Source organism: Balaenoptera musculus, chromosome 9 (assembly GCF_009873245.2).
Source record: "Balaenoptera musculus isolate JJ_BM4_2016_0621 chromosome 9, mBalMus1.pri.v3, whole genome shotgun sequence".
Lineage (NCBI taxonomy): Eukaryota > Metazoa > Chordata > Mammalia > Artiodactyla > Balaenopteridae > Balaenoptera > Balaenoptera musculus.
The window spans coordinates 48,295,515-48,311,416 of NC_045793.1; the positions used below are offsets into that span (position 1 = coordinate 48,295,515).

The 15,902-nt window shown below is 38.7% G+C and overlaps 1 protein-coding gene across 4 annotated transcripts in view; it reads left to right on the top strand.

Annotated features, from left to right (window-relative positions):
- CPVL (carboxypeptidase vitellogenic like) overlaps positions 1-15,902 on the top strand; it is a 137,390-nt gene that overhangs the window by 59,869 nt on the left and 61,619 nt on the right. For all 4 annotated transcript variants that reach the window (XM_036863184.1, XM_036863182.1, XM_036863181.1 and 1 more), the window contains one exon: positions 1,202-1,375. In XM_036863184.1, the coding sequence (XP_036719079.1) occupies positions 1,202-1,375 (174 nt within the window). The remainder of the gene's footprint in view (positions 1-1,201; positions 1,376-15,902) is intronic.

Here is a 15,902-nt window from a genome sequence, read left to right on the forward strand (position 1 = left end):
AAAATGCCCACATTATTTGTTCTGTACTTAAGACAGCTTGGATAACCCAAACTGCCAAAGCCTGTATGAAAATATTTGCTTTGTCTTACTTTTAACTTAAGATGTTTCATGCATTCAGTACGGCCCTCACTTCAAGCCCTCTGGAATATTTCTCAAAGTATTCGGATAGTTTCTTTCATAAAAGTGGGCCAAAATTTGATGTCTTTTGGGTGGAATTAATCAAACAAGATAGAGGGAGCCAGAGTGGGGATTTGGATTTGTATAACCATGTCTAGTGGATATGACAATACATTCTGTTTTTTAAAATTGCCTTACTTATGAACTATTTTGTAAATAAAATATAAAGCTAATTTCAATGGAATTTGCCAACCCTGTGGTTTTGGATTTAGATTCTACCAAGAGAAAAACATATGCTAGGCAAGAAAGAAGCAAAATTTGTGATTAAATTTTTTTCTTTACAAAGAAAATGTATTCACAGTTAGCAAAAAATATTGATGATTCACAAAATTGTTGATTTCAAACTCTTTTTTTTTATCCTTTGTAACTTTTTAAAAACAGCATTTACTCCTTTTTTTTTTTCTTTTAGCGTAACGAATCTTACAGAGACTTTTATGCAGTATTTTTAAAAAATAAGGCTCATGGACAACTTCTCTTTTGTCTTATGTCCTTCATAAGGTATCATCTGTTCTTACACTTGATATATTTTCCCCCTTAAATTATGGTCAGCTGATTATTTTGTGTGTGTGGCTTTAATAAACGGCAGAACATGAAAAAGAAATCCTCAGCTTTTAATCCACCTCATCACCTTCCTGGCCCCTTGTGGTCCATTTCACCTTCTTTCCTGAGAGCCTCCAACAAGGAGCAAAATGATTTTGATAATCTCGCCTCTTCATTTTTCCTACCTTTGCCTTGAATGGGGTTTTTAATTGGAGTTACAGATCACAAAAGTTTCGTTGTTACAAAAAGGAAAATCTAGCATTTGCAAATTGGATACTGGCTCTAAGAGTATCAGATCATCCAGATTTGCTTGGTAAAATTTGAATTTCCCCAAACCCCCAAGTTAAGATATTCAGGGTAGAGACCAGTTAATAGTGGTGTCACATCTTGTTCATTGTGATATATGTTAGGAGAAATCTGAAGCTTTCCCCAGAGTGCTGTTCCCACCACCCACTCGTTTTCCCTAATATTTTTCTGATGCCAGGTACCTGAGGACCAAAGTTACTACAGGAAATTTTTGTCCCTCCCACAAGTGAGACAAGCCATCCACGTGGGAAACCAGACTTTTAGTGATGGATCCAAAGTTGAAAAGTACTTGCGAGAAGATACAGTAAAGTCAGTGAAACCATGGTTAACTGAAATCATGAATAATTATAAGGTAAGAGACTTAACTTTAGTTACTATCTATTTTAGGAACTTTTCAGATCACCCAAAGCAGAAGTGACCTTCTTTTACTCTTAATTTGACTCCTGCCATTTTTTACTTTTATGATATCTTACAAGCGTAAGTAACAACTGCTGCATTGTTTGATTTCTTTGAATTAAAAGTTTTATTTTTTTCCTTCTAATTAAATCACTTTCCCCCGAAAGTTCCTAAAAATGAAATTCTCTTTGGCACATGACACCTCCCATCATTTCTTGAAAATAGAAGGAGAGCAGAGCCGAGAAGATGACTGGCCTTGTGTAAGCCAATTTTCCCTTATTGTTTGCTTTATTATGTTAATCCCAATGAAGTCAGGGATAAATGAAATCAACTGGTTATTCCAAAAATGCTTTTTGCTTGATAATTGCATTCATTCACGTTGCTCAACCACAGTTTCTTCAGGGCCGGCTTTAAGCCAAACGTTGTGCTAGTCTGTCAGGTTGAAGCGTTGAATGAGACAAGGTCCCTGTTTTGAGACATGTAAAGTCAATCACTGTGTTATCTGACTGAGATGTTCTGCCTGATTTGTTGCTGGTGGTACCAGAGGTTCAAGCAGAGGAACTGTGGACCCTCGAACTCTCACTGTGAGGGAAGGACACCACGAGCAGGTGACAGGGGACAGTCATCCTGTGCATTTCTTTCCCCTTTATTTCTCGTCTTACCTCCTCCTCTGATCCTCCAGGACTGTTAGCATTTGTCCTAGGCATGGTCTGGGGGTAGCTCAACAGGATAAGTGTGTTAATGATAGAGAAGATCACCACCAGAGGTGATCCACTTTCTCTCTCTTTCCTGGTAGAGGCAAGAGTAATGTTTGGAATGAACAAAAAACAGGGCAACCAGTAACCAACACATGAACTAGACAAAAGGCAACCTCTCCTCAAGATACTTTATTTCTATCTGTCCAAAAATTGTCCTAATATACTGCTTTTATTTGAACCAGACTCTTTAATGCTATTTTCTGACGTAAGGAAAACACATTTCAACAATGTCTATGTTAGGAATAGTGTCTCTTGGGATTGTTCAGTGCACAACCTTCAGTACTACCCAGGGAGCCCTTGACCTAATGCACCCTTACTAGATTGTGTTTTAGAATATGCCCGACCTAGAAGACCTATTTTCTGATCCTGCCTCTAGTACACAGAGTTTGAATCCTAGACATACAACTTTTATTCAAAATAATCTAAGGCCAATGGCATGCAGAGTCTACAAACCCATTATATATCTGCAGAACTTCATGAAATACTTACTTTGTAGGCAAGAAAGGGCCTAACTGGATGAGGTCAGGATTTCAGCCACTCTTGTGTTTGGTTCTGTCAGGGAAATGTAGTGGCCCTTAGTGCTTGCCTGCTTGGAGCCTTCTCTGAGCACCTTCAGGTTGTCCTCTTCTCTGAGGTCTCTACTGCTGTGGTCACACTTAGCACACTGTACTGCCATTATGGGCCTTGAGCAGAAGTCAGTAACACATAAATGAATGAATGAATGAAAAATCAGTTCTATAAATTAGTGGTCTATCAAAAATATATCTAATAAACTTGTTCATAATCCATCAGGTATTTATTATCCACAAATTTATTAAACCAAAAAGAGCTTAGCACTTATGTTTTCAAGATGTAAACATTGGGCTATAATGTAACATTAAGGAATGCAAAATGGTTTTTTTGAGTGGAGAGCAGATAAGGGAGTTCCCATGTATATTTTTTTGTGCCCTTGCAAGATAGGTTTTCTCACTGTATAAATTTAACTAGAGTATGATTGCTTTCTCAGCCAAGTGAGGATAGCGTGAGATATATAGTTCACCTGATGGTGTAAACTCTCCTGGTATTGGCTGATCGCCATACAGTGTCCACTTGCTTGATAAGGGAGAATATGCTGATTGAAGATGAGCCTGCATTTTGATATTTAAACATATCTGTTTCTGTTTCCCATGTATCCTAAATCTACCAATATGAATTCCAATGAAATCAGAATGTTTTCTAAACTTTCAAACTCTGAATCAGTTGTCAGAAAAAGAGACTAGATTAGTGGTGCGGATAAACCATGTTTCCAGAAAGAAAGAGAACAAAGTATGCAGTCAGTCTGAGTGCAGACCAAACAGCGGCTGTTGCTGAAACAGACCGCATATCCATGGCTACAGCTGGCATAGCCCACAGGGCAGCGATTATCCTTGGCTTGTCTGTTAATGGTGGTGAACCTCAATGTGTATGCAGTGGAATCAGAACAATCTAGGTTGGCTTAAAACATTAGTGCCCTCAAGGTTATATTTATGTAAGACTCAGTACTAATTTGTCATAGAAAATAGTGCACATGTTTCTATTCATAGGAACATGGAAGTCTCTTTCTAGTACTAGATTCATTTTAGGCAATGTGGAATATCTGATGGGCTGAGGAAGACCTTCATCAGTTTCTGGAAACTAATAGAACTAAAAGAACAAGGGTGTAGTACATCAGTTTCTGTACAGACTATGTGAAAACATAATCCTTTTCTTGTAAAGACCTACAAGGGATGTGTACTCAAAGTCATCCTCTTTTCAGTAATTTCAAATATTTAGGTGGTAAATTGAAATATCATTTTAGCAGTTTCCAGAACAACTAGAATGAGAAATAATCTGTTGGACTATTGGAATTCATGATTAAATCAGATCATGGTTAAATATTATCAGGATTTCTAGGAGTTACCTGGGTCCATAGCACATGGTGGTTATAAGCATGGGTTCTCAAGTTAGACATTTTGAGTTTGAATTCTGTTTCCACTATTCACTGGCTATATTCCTTTGGGGGAGGATACTTAAAACACTCTGTGCTTCAGCTTCCTCATCTGTGAAATGGGAATAATAATAGTACTTACAGGTGAGTTCTTATGAGGTTTAAATAGATTATGTAGGTAAAACACTTAAAACAATGACTGGTGCTTAGAAAGTGCTTGAAAATATAAGCTATTACTAATGATGTTCAACACATTTCAGCAGAAGCCTTTAAGCACCTGCTATATACAAAAGGTATACAAAAAACTATGGAAAATACAAAAATAAAAAAGACTTGACAGACTTCTGGTTTCCAGTCTGTCATGTAAGGAACTTAGAAGTTACCATTCTGTCCTAACAACAAGTAAAAAGCTGAACAAACTGAAAAAGCAACAACTCCTCTTAGATCTGTGAGAGAAGTGAAGTCATCACAGGGCAAACTACTTCTTCACAAACAGGAGAGACCAGCAGGTGGGTACAGAGAATCACAACTTTTCTAAGCAGAAATCCATGAGCAGAAACCTCCACAAGAACCAGTACCAGGATAGGAAAACCTGAGCTGTAATTCATGAATTACTGGAAGTTCAGTGGGGATAAGCCTGAGACTTAAAAACTCCAGGGGAATCCAGTCATGGGAGGAAGCCCCCACTTTTGTAGTTTTATCTCCAGGAGTTCTGCAATGTCATCACAGTGAATACTGGAGAAAAATCCCTTCTGCTTATGGCAGGAGGAGGTAAAAAGTAGCCACCTTGAAATACACCAGAGCATTTTGTTTTTTGTAACAAGGCCTGCCCTCAGAAAGCTATTTTACCACAGCCTAACCCACTGAGGGGTTATCAGAGCCTGATCTACCTGTGGGAAGGGAAATACTCAACTTCAGCTCTAGACTTCCATGTGGGGGAAAGGAAATACCCAATTCCAGTTGCCTTTAGCTATGCTGTCCCACCTAAGAGGTGAGGGGGAGCAACTACAAAGCACTGGTGAAGTTCACAGTCCAGGGGCATAGGCTCCTAAAAGACTGAGACCTAATCCTAGGATTCTAGTACACTTCCCATCCCCCACATCTTACCACCATATTACAAAAGGGTTATTTACCACAGTACCCTGTATCCGGTGCATCACGTACATCTTTCAACAAAAAATTACCAGGCATAATAAAAGGCAAAAACCACACTTTAAAAAGACTGAACGAGCATTAGAACCACAGTCAGATAGGACAGCGATGTTGAAATTATCAGACCAGGCATTTTTGCAAACTGTGATTAATATGCTAAGGGCTTCAATGGACAAAGTAGGCAACATACAATAATAGATGGATAATGTAAGCGAAGATATGGGAGTTCTAAGAAAGAATGAAAAAAGAAATGCTAGAAATCAAAAACTGTAACAGAAATGAAGAATGCCTTTGATGGGCTCTTTAGTAGACTACATGGCTGAGGAAAGAATTGCTGATCTTGAGGATATGACAGTAGAAACTTCCAAAACTGAAAAGCAAAGGGAACAGAGACTGAACAAAACCAGAAAATCTAAAAACTGTGGAACAACTATAAAAGATGTAACATATGCATAATGGGAATACCAGAAAGAAAAGAGAGAAAGGAACAGAAACAAAATTTGAAGAAATAATGATTGAGAATTTTCCCAAGTTAGTGTCGGACACCAAACCACAGATCCAGGAAGCTCAGAGAACACCAAGCAAACAAATGCCAAAAAACGACACCTAGGTATATCATATGTAAACTTTAGAAAATCAGAGATAAAGAAAAAAATCTTGAAAGAAGCCAGAGGGGGGAAAAAACACCTTACCTATAAAGAAGCAAAGGTACGAATTACATCTGACTTCTCCTCAGAAACCATGCAAGCGAAAAGAGAGTGAAATATCTGAAGAGAGAAAAAAATCACCAACCTAGGATTCTGGTCCTATGAAACTATCCCTCAAAAATGGGGCAGAAATAAAGATGTTTTCAGACAAGTACAAATTGAAGGAATTTATTGCCAATAGACCTACCTTGCAAATTATGTTAAAAGAAGTTCTTCACAGGGAAGGATAATGTTATAGTTCAGAAACTCAGCTCTATATAAAGAAAATATAAGTATTGGAGAATGAATAAATGAAGATGGCATGATTGTCTATGTAGAAAATCTGAAAGAATCAATAAAAAAGCTCCTGGAACTAATAAGTGATTATAGCAAAGTTGCAAGATACAGGGTTAGTATACAAACACCAGTCACTTTTCAATATACCAGCAATGAGCAACTGGAATTTGAAATTAAAAATCCAAAACCATTTACATTAGCACCAAAACTATTGAAATACTTAGGCATAAATCTAACAAATTATGTACAAACCTATATGCAGAAAACTACAAAATTTTGATGAATGAAATCAAAGAACTAAATAAATAGAGAGATATTCCATGTTCATGAATAGGAAGACTTAATATTATCAAAATGTCAGTTCTTCCCAACTTGATCTACACGTTCAATGAAATCTCAACCAGAATCTCAGTGCGTTATTTTATGGGTATTGACAAACTAATTCTAAAGTTTATATGGAAAGGCAGAGACTCAGAATAGCCAACTCAGTATTGAAGGAGAAGAACAAAGTCAGATGAATGACACTTCTTGACTTGGAAACTTACTATAAAACTGCAGTAATTAAGACAGTATAGTATTGGCTGGAGAACAGACAAATAGATAAATGGAAGAGAATAGACAGCCCAGAAATAGACCCACATAAATATAGTCAACTGATCATTGACAAAGGAGCAAAGGCAATACAATGAGCAACCTCACTTATGAACATATATGTACAAATCCTAAACAAAATATTAATACAACCTAATCCACCAGTGAATAAAAAAGATCAGGTTGGGTTGATCCCATGAATGCAAGGATATTTTTGCATTAGAAGTTCTATCATGTTATTTACCACCTAAAATGTTAAAAGAGAAAAAAATTTTCTATCGTAATAGATGCAAAAAAGTGGATTTGATAAAATTAAAACCCACTTAGGATAAAAAATTTTAGCAAACGAGGAATAGTAGTATCTGTATTAATTTCCTATGCTTGCTGTAATGGATTACTACAAACTTGATGGCATAAACTACAGAAATTTATTTTCTCGCAGTTCTGGAGGTTAGAAATCCAAAGTCACTTTCACTGGGCTGAAACCAAGGTGTCAATAGGGTGGCTCTAATGGGATAATCCATTCCAGCTTCTGGTGGCTGTTGGCATTCCTTGGCTTGGAACCATATCATTCTAACATCTGCCTCTGTGGTCACATTGCCCTCTCCTCTTCAGTGGTCAAATATCGTCTGCCTCCCTCTTAGAAGAATACATGAGATTGCATTTAGGGACTTCCTAGATAATCTCCCCATCTCAAGATGCTTAAGTTAATCACACATGCAAAGTCTCTATTTTTTAAAATTAATTAATTAATTTATTTATTCTGCATAAGGTAACATTCACTGGTTCCAGGGATTAGGACTAGATATGTTGTGACAGGGCATTATTTAGCCTACCATAGTATGGGACTTTCTTGACCTAATAAAAATCTACCAGTAAGCATTACTCTGTTTTATAAAACATAATATGCATTCCCTTTAAAATCAGGGTTCATGATGATGTAAAGAAATAAAAAATGAATGGAAGAAAAATCCAATTAATAAATGTGTAAGAAATAATGGAATAGAAAATCATTATTTGACAAATAGGACAGTAATAATTGCTTCAGGAAAGAATCATCAGTGGATACTAACATCAGTTAGTGAAAGTATGATGAGAATCAGAATATTTACGTAGTCTCAAAGTATCCTCCTTCAAAATATTTATGATGAAGAGGAAAATAGTAGCTTTATAGTGGAGAAGTCTGGCATATGAACCAAAGGATCTAAGTTAACATCACCAGTAATGGGACAAATCAGCATTTGTGCCTCCTGATATGTTGTACTGAGAAGGACACAACAACACTAATGTGTGTTGCCAAAAATGAATGAATTTGATCATGAGGCAACAGCAGACAAACTCAAATTAGGGGACAAATTTAGCCACAAAATAACTGGCTAGTACTTGTCAAAGGACATGAATGACACACACATACCTACACACACACAAACACTGAGGGATTAAGGAGACTTTACAACTAAATATATATAACATGTGACCTTTTATTGCATCCAGGATCAGAAAAAGGTTATTAAGGGACAAGTGGAAATTTTTTAATAAAATCTGTAGCAAGAAAATAGTATTATATCAGTGTTAATTTTCTGGTTTTGATGATTGCATGGTGGTTATTTAAAACGTTAATATTTTGAAGGCTACATAAAGAGTACGCAGGATTTCTTTATACTATTTCTTTAACAGCTTAATTGAAGATATAATTCACCCATTTAAAATGTTCAAGTGTGTAGTTTTTTAAATATGCACAAATTTTTGCAACCATCATCACTATTTAATTTTAGAACATTTTTGTCATGTTCCCCCCAAACCCCTTATGCTTTAGCAGTAATTCCCATTTTCTCCCTCCCTCCACCCCCTGGAAACCACTAATCTACTGTATCTATGGATTTGCCTATTTTAGATATTGCCTATAAATGAAATAGTATTATATAGTGGTTCTCTCTGTGGGGTAGACAGAGGGGGGTTGGGATAGGGGAGAAGTTCACTGGGTAGATTCAATGATATTGGTACTATACTAGTTCTTAAGGTGGCTGGTGCATTTGTGAATGTATATTTATTATTATACTTCCTAACCTACAGATATGTTATAATACATTCTTTGGCGTATATATAATATATACAATAAAATTTTGAAGGAGGTAGACTGTGATTAGTGCTTTGCAGAGATTTAATTGACCATGTTGTGAGCATGTGGACTGCTTAGTATGACCGTGACTTTGAAGTCCCTCAGCATACTTCAGAGAATTATGAGGCATTGTGGTGGAGGCAAGGACCCTGATCTACTCTCACAGAGAATTCCATCAGTTTTCCTCGCTGGTAGACATTGATTACATTATCCAAAATAGCAGGTAATTAAAATAATCTTTTTCTACCTGGCTCTATATGCTCATTGGTGGGTAGCCAATTTACTTGCAAATTATGTTACAACTCCCTGATGGTGATGTTAAAATACGTCCGGTGTCAGAAGTCAAGCTGCCTGGAATTGAAGTTCTCCCTTTAACTTCCTAATCTGTAAAATTCTATCTCATAGACAACAAACCGTGTAAGGGCAGCCATCTTACCTTCTTGTTCACACTCTGTACCCAGGGCCTACCACTGTGCCTGGCACATAGTAGGCACTCAACAAACGTTAATAATGAAAGAAGAATTGTCTTGGGAACAAAGGAAGTAATAAAAGGCTTCACAGAGAGTAGATGTTGCTTAGAACATTTTACTTCCCTTAATCTTCTCTTTTCCTACCATTCTTAAACTGTTTTTCCACTTCAGCTGTGGTTCACATTGTTCTCTTTGCATTAGAAGTACCTGGGAAGCTTTAAAAAATACTTAATTACGACCCCCTCCACCAAAGGTTCTGATTTAGTTGCCTAGTATAGCAACTAGCACATAGTAGTGTGCAGTAAACTTTGAAGAAAGGAAGGAGGGATGGAAGGAAGGAAAGGAGGGGGAAAAGGACAGAAAGAAAGAAGACAGATGATCTGTTCATTTACGTCGTAAGCTGTCTTTATAGTAAACTTATTTGAATTTTAGTAAGTGCAAATAATTCACCACTCCAGTTACTATTGATTATATTATGTATGTTATATTCCTTCCTCTTTTAAGCAGCATTTTTTTAAAAACAAAAACAAATACACTGATTGTAAGATGTATCCTGATTTTCAAAGTAATAAAATACAGTAGCAGGTGGGTAGATAGATAGATAGATAGAGAGATAGATAGATAGATAGATAGAGAGATAGATAGATAGATAGATAGGGATAGGGCATCTCTAAAATCTAGGAAATGCAACCCATACCCCATAAAAGCTATTGGTTTTGAATCCCGTGTTCTTTGTAGAAGTCCCCTGGTCCTTAGTACTTTCTGATAAAGAAGTTACATTTTCTTATGAAGATTCTTGCTAAAGATTCTGAATATGTTTCCAACCTCCATTTCTCTGTTTGGTTGCAGCTCTTGCCTTCCTAAAAATATACGAGCTATATTTTCAAAGACTAAGAGTACACGAAAGAGAGAATGTGAGTGTGTGTCTGTGTGTGTGTGTGTGTGTGTGTGTGTGTGTGTGTGTGTGTGTGGTGTATTCCCTGTATGAAACCATTATTTCAAAAAAACAGGAGCTACAGCTCTAGAGGCCATTTGGATCCAAAGCAAAATGTTGCCCTTGGATTGAGGTTGCCCTTGTTGCTAAGTTGTCTGGAAGGCCACTGCAGTTTTAACAGGTACCATCTCCAAAGGCTAATACCTCCCTCCATATGCTTTTGCTTTTAAAGGTTAAAATTGCCCTTGGGTAGGGCTTAGTTTGCTGTGTTTAAAAGTTCATCTAGTCAGGAAATTGTAAATATAAAGTTACATTTCCCTGTCACTTATCATTCTGCGGCTCATTAAGTTTCAACTAATTGCATCTTCAGAATTCAGGATCTTAATGTTTCTCAGCTTCACCACCAGACTGAAATCTTAACACCCAGGTCGTTAAGAGTTTTCTTTACTTATCCTGGGCTATCAAAAGAGCTTCGTTTAGAAATGGGCAATTCCTGGCTAATGGATGTGACTTAGAAGTTTGAAAGGTAAATATTTCTAGTAAATCTGAGTCATTTTAGCAGTCATTTTAATTGCTTGTGGCATTTTCCTTCATAACATCTTCTGATGGCAAAATGTCAATGGTAATAGTGCCAGGAAACTAGATTTGATAAATGTCTAGCATACCAATAAAAATTTAACACTTAAATGGGTCCGATTCTTCAACTGCTAAGTTGGACTCTGAGCTTTCATCGGACCGTGATGGGAAAAGTCTAGCTTTGTTGACTATAATCTGATATGATCACTTTTCTTTCAATCCCTTTGAAGACGGTAAAGAGAATGCCAGTACCATTCTGTGAAAAACTTCTGTGAGGAGGGAGTAGTTTTTAGGGAAGCATAACAGAAGAGAGGGAAGCTAATCCTGGGACATGTGTTTTATGTAATCATACTATCAATAAGCAGTCATCACTTTGCAGGCAAATAAAAATAGTATGCATTTGAAAATCAGTTATACTGTCGAGTTCCTTGTGAATTACTTTTACCTATTTTAGTTATAATCCAAGTGCAAGAACAGCAGTAATTTTTTTTAATGAGGCATGCTTCTGCTGGATTTCTTTGATTTTTGAGCATTTCAATGAATAAAGGGAAAAAAGCATACCCATAAATTATTAAACAGACTTTGATTTCACCCCAAATTGCCATGCTGTTGACACCTTTTCTTGTTTGTCCTTTAAACTGATGTTGGGATGAAATACTCAAATGAGAACCAGCATATATTTTTATTTACTCTTACTTATTTCTTTAAGCCATTTGATAATATATTCTGCTGTATGAATTGGTTTATTTCAAATTGCTTTGCTTGGTGATGATGTCATCATTTTGTCAGGGCTTTATTTTGTTGTTGTTTGAAGGTACCTCATGCTCAAAACATTAGAAGGTACGTTTGTGATTTATGGCAACATAAAAGTAGAATTTAATCTGGAGCCACCCAAATACAGCAGAGTGAGGGTGTTACAAGAAGAAAGATATTAAGGGGTGATACCATTTGTTATGTAGATTCCAGGGACCTAAAAATCAACAAGCTAAGAAATGCACACTTAAATCCAGTTGCTATGAAATCCAGCTGGTATGAGACACAGGCAATTACATCAGTTGACTTTACTTTGAAAAGATAAATACGGAAAGCGTGAGAAGAGTATTGCTCTCTGGATACAATGAGGAATATCTCTTGTGCAATAAATGTCACCACGCTGCAGTAGCTTCTCAGTCTTTATTTCTTGTGTCTTAGTATAACAGAAGATGCAAAACGATGCCAACATGTTCTAAAAGGTTGGATCATTGGAAACCAGTGGTCTTCAAAGCAGCGTGTGCCAACCACCATCCCCTGGGTGTGGGAGGAAAATAGTGTACATTAATATTTTATTTTTTAAAAAAAGGAAATTAAGAAATAAGCTTTACTCATGTTTAATGGATAGATTGGCACTAGGGCGCTTATTTGCTCTCTATGATAGTCACATCAGATGTGATAGAGCCAGGGTTTGGGTTTGGGTTTGGGTTTGGATTTTCCTAATCATAGTCATCATCACCATCATCATTTAAGTCTGTTTGCCACAGGATCTGCCTCCAGGCCCAGGGCTCTTTGCACTGCACTTTCCTCTGCTTCCATCTGAATGGATGACTTAATTCCATGGCTTTTGGCCCTGGCCTTGTAGTCCAGTAAGGAGAGCAGCATTCACATACTTCCCACTGCCTAAGGAAGCCACATTCACAGCCTCTCGGGCCCTTCCTAGGGGCTTTTTCCCACTGGATTTGCCTGGCCTGCACTGTAGAAGTCATCTGACCCCACCCCCGCTCCCCCCCAGTGGGGCAGCCTGTGCTATCTACTTGCTCGTTATGAGCAGCTCCCGAGTGTTGTCACCGGGTAACAGCACCTGGCACAGTGTCCTTGTGCTGAATGGCATGTGACTAAATGAAAGCCAGAAGAACCTTCAACCAAGCTTTGGAAAGAATCGCTCTGGGCAGGAGCCCTTGACCGCCTCTGTCTTGATTTTCTTCACCTGGTGCTCCTTTCACTCTGCATCTTCAAGTCTGTTTCTTCAGCCTCCTGACAGTCCCCCTATTTGTTACAGGGATGTGTACAATCCTTTTGAGACCATTTGATGTTCTCTAGGAAGAAAAGGGAAAGGGATACTTTCCTTACCAAATAAGGGGGAGTTGTGTTTGGGGGAGGAAAAAACCACCAAAAAAACCCTAATTGCAAAGTAATGAGGGGACCTTGGTGAATATCACTATTGAGAGTATGGGGCAGAGAATCGTGCAACCTGACTGATACCAGGTTTTCCCATGTAGATGAAAACATAAAGAGCCAGAGCACCACTTAGACTTTTTAAAAAAAATTTTGGTAAAGAAAAGTAAGCTGTACAACCAGCCACTTGCTTTCTTTCGTGAGATCAGCCTGGCTGGAAACTTTTCACTGACTTTGCTACTCTCCTGGAGATTGATAACAGGTAGGAATTAGACTTGTAGAAGTGACCCCTCTGGCTCTTTGGATGAGGGCCTACTTACTGACACTCTAGTCCTCTCCTAAGAGAAAGGCAAAGTAATCTTCATCCACAGAGAACTAGAATTTTCTCAAGCTGGAAGGCAAGTTTGTTATGGGAGAAGTGGGTCGACGTGTCTCAAAGGCCAGCCCGAATCCAAAGTGAGCTGCACCTTGCTGCTTGCTGAGTACTCTACGGCCTCTCTAAGGCCTCCCTTCCCACTGTTTATATTCCTTTGGGAGCTTCCAGGTGCCTCTAAATTAATGCTTTTTCCGGGTGGTTTAGCGTTCCTCCTGCAACAAGACCACTCTGCTCTCAGCTGGCCCTCAGGATAACTTCAGCAGGGAGGTCATTCCCTGTCCTGCCTGGGCACAACGGGTAGTAGGGCAGCAGTGACACTGTTTAGTGGCAGGGGCTCAGCTTTCAGGTTTTGTTCACCCTCAAAGTCCTTGGTGAATCCATTCAATTTTATGGCGATAACTATTGTTTTTTTGAACTTGAGTGATGTTGATAATGTGGGGGAACAGGGAGGTGGCAGGGGGACTTGATGGCAAGGGGTTTTCCTGTAGCTCCTGCCTATTTCTGCTGTAATGACTGAGACTGTAGGAGCATCTTCCACTCCTCCATAGGAAAGTCTTTCTGATTTGCTTAAATCCAGCTTCCTGAACTGCAGATCACTCCTCGAAGAGTGGCTGTCCTTGGAAGTTACTGCTGTCATCTGGCAGCTGTTGACAAAGGGACCGATTTTCTTCGCAGGATACACCAAATCCAAGGTATGTGGCTGCTGTCCAATAGGAATGCAAGTCACGTATAGAATTTTAAATTTTCTAGAAGGCACATTAAAAATGTCAAAAGAAACGGGTGAAATTAATTTCATATCATGTTTTCTTTAACCCAGTATATCCAATATGTTATCACACCAGCATTTAATCAATATTAAAAAATTATTGAGGGCTTCCCTCGTGGCGCAGTGGTTGAGAATCTGCCTGCCAATGCAGGGGACACGGGTTCGAGCCCTGGTCTGGGAGGATCCCACATGCCGCGGAGCAACTAGGCCCGTGAGCCACAACTACTGAGCCTGCGCGTCTGGAGCCTGTGCTCCGCAACAAGAGAGGCCGCGATGGTGAGAGGCCCGCGCACCGCGATGAAGAGTGGCCCCCGCTTGCCGCAACTGGAGAAAGCCCTCGCACAGAAACGAAGACCCAACACAGCCATAAATAAATAAATAAATAAATATTAAAAAAAAAAAAAAAAACTTAAAAAAAAAAAATTATCATTATAAAAAAAAAAAAATTATTGAGAGATTATACATTCTTTTCTTTGTGTTAAGTCTTCACAATTCAGTGTGTGTCTTAGAGCACATCTCAATTTGGACTAGCTACGTTTCAAGTGCTCACTGGCCACTTGTGGCCAGTGGCTACTCTGTTGATGAGTGTGAGTCAATTGCTATAGACTTAAACATTATAAATTATAGCAATTCTTGTTTGCTTTTTGGGGCTGTCTCTTGTTGGTTTGGTTTCTGTGCCAATGTGTACTGGTTAATTAAGTACATTTAATAATGTGGAAAGATAAAGAAATTAGTTCCTCAGCCCACCTTTTAGTAGAGTGATAACATTGGCAAGCATGGGGCAGTGTTTGGAGAGGACCCTTGGCATGACCTTGAAGCTGACATTCTGACAACCAGGGAGGACACTCCTCTCTGGAGAGACTTGTCTGGGGGAGAAGCGGGCCTGCTCCTGGAGCACTTTGAGTTCATTAAATGCAGTTACTGAGGATGGACAATAGGTGAGAGGTGATGGTTAGAGGTGAGGGGATCAGAAAAGGGCTATGAGAACAGACCCTGAAACAAGAAGCAGAGCAAAGGACCCCCTAGAGTGGGCCCCCAGGACTCTTCTATTCAAATGGGAGGAAAATATTATTCTGGGTCATTATTAAAAGTCATGTTAATTATGCTGTTCTAGGTAGTTAAAATTTTTTCAAAGGGTTGGCGTGATGGCTCACTGGATTATTTTCAAGTTGGCTTTGCTTCTTGTTCCATTCTAAAAGCAACTAAATTATTTAGCGTTAAGTTGCAAGAAAGCAGGAATAATTTTCCTTGGCAGAAAGACATTATTTGTGTAATCACTGGACACTCACTCAAACTCCCTGCCCCACTCTCATTTTTCTTTACTCATCTTGGCAAAACCAGCTGGTAGGGGAATGGCACGAACATGGGGGTGTTTATTCTAAGTCCGTTTTCTCTCTTTCTTTGTCTTCCTTAAACTTGGAAGCAAAATATGTCTCATTTGAAGAACGACTTGGTTGCAGAAGTGACTACTGTTTCATTCAATGCTGGCATTATTTTTCTGCCACAGTCTCCTCCAGGCAGGCCCTGGGGGCTCAGGCTTCCTGAGTGTTATAGCCCTATATCCCTGCAAAGTCACCAGGAAGTAGGGCCAAAAGTGCGAGCGATGGGCAACTGGGGCCCAGGCGCTGTCCCTGGAAGAATAACAACTTTGCCTCCAGTGGGGAA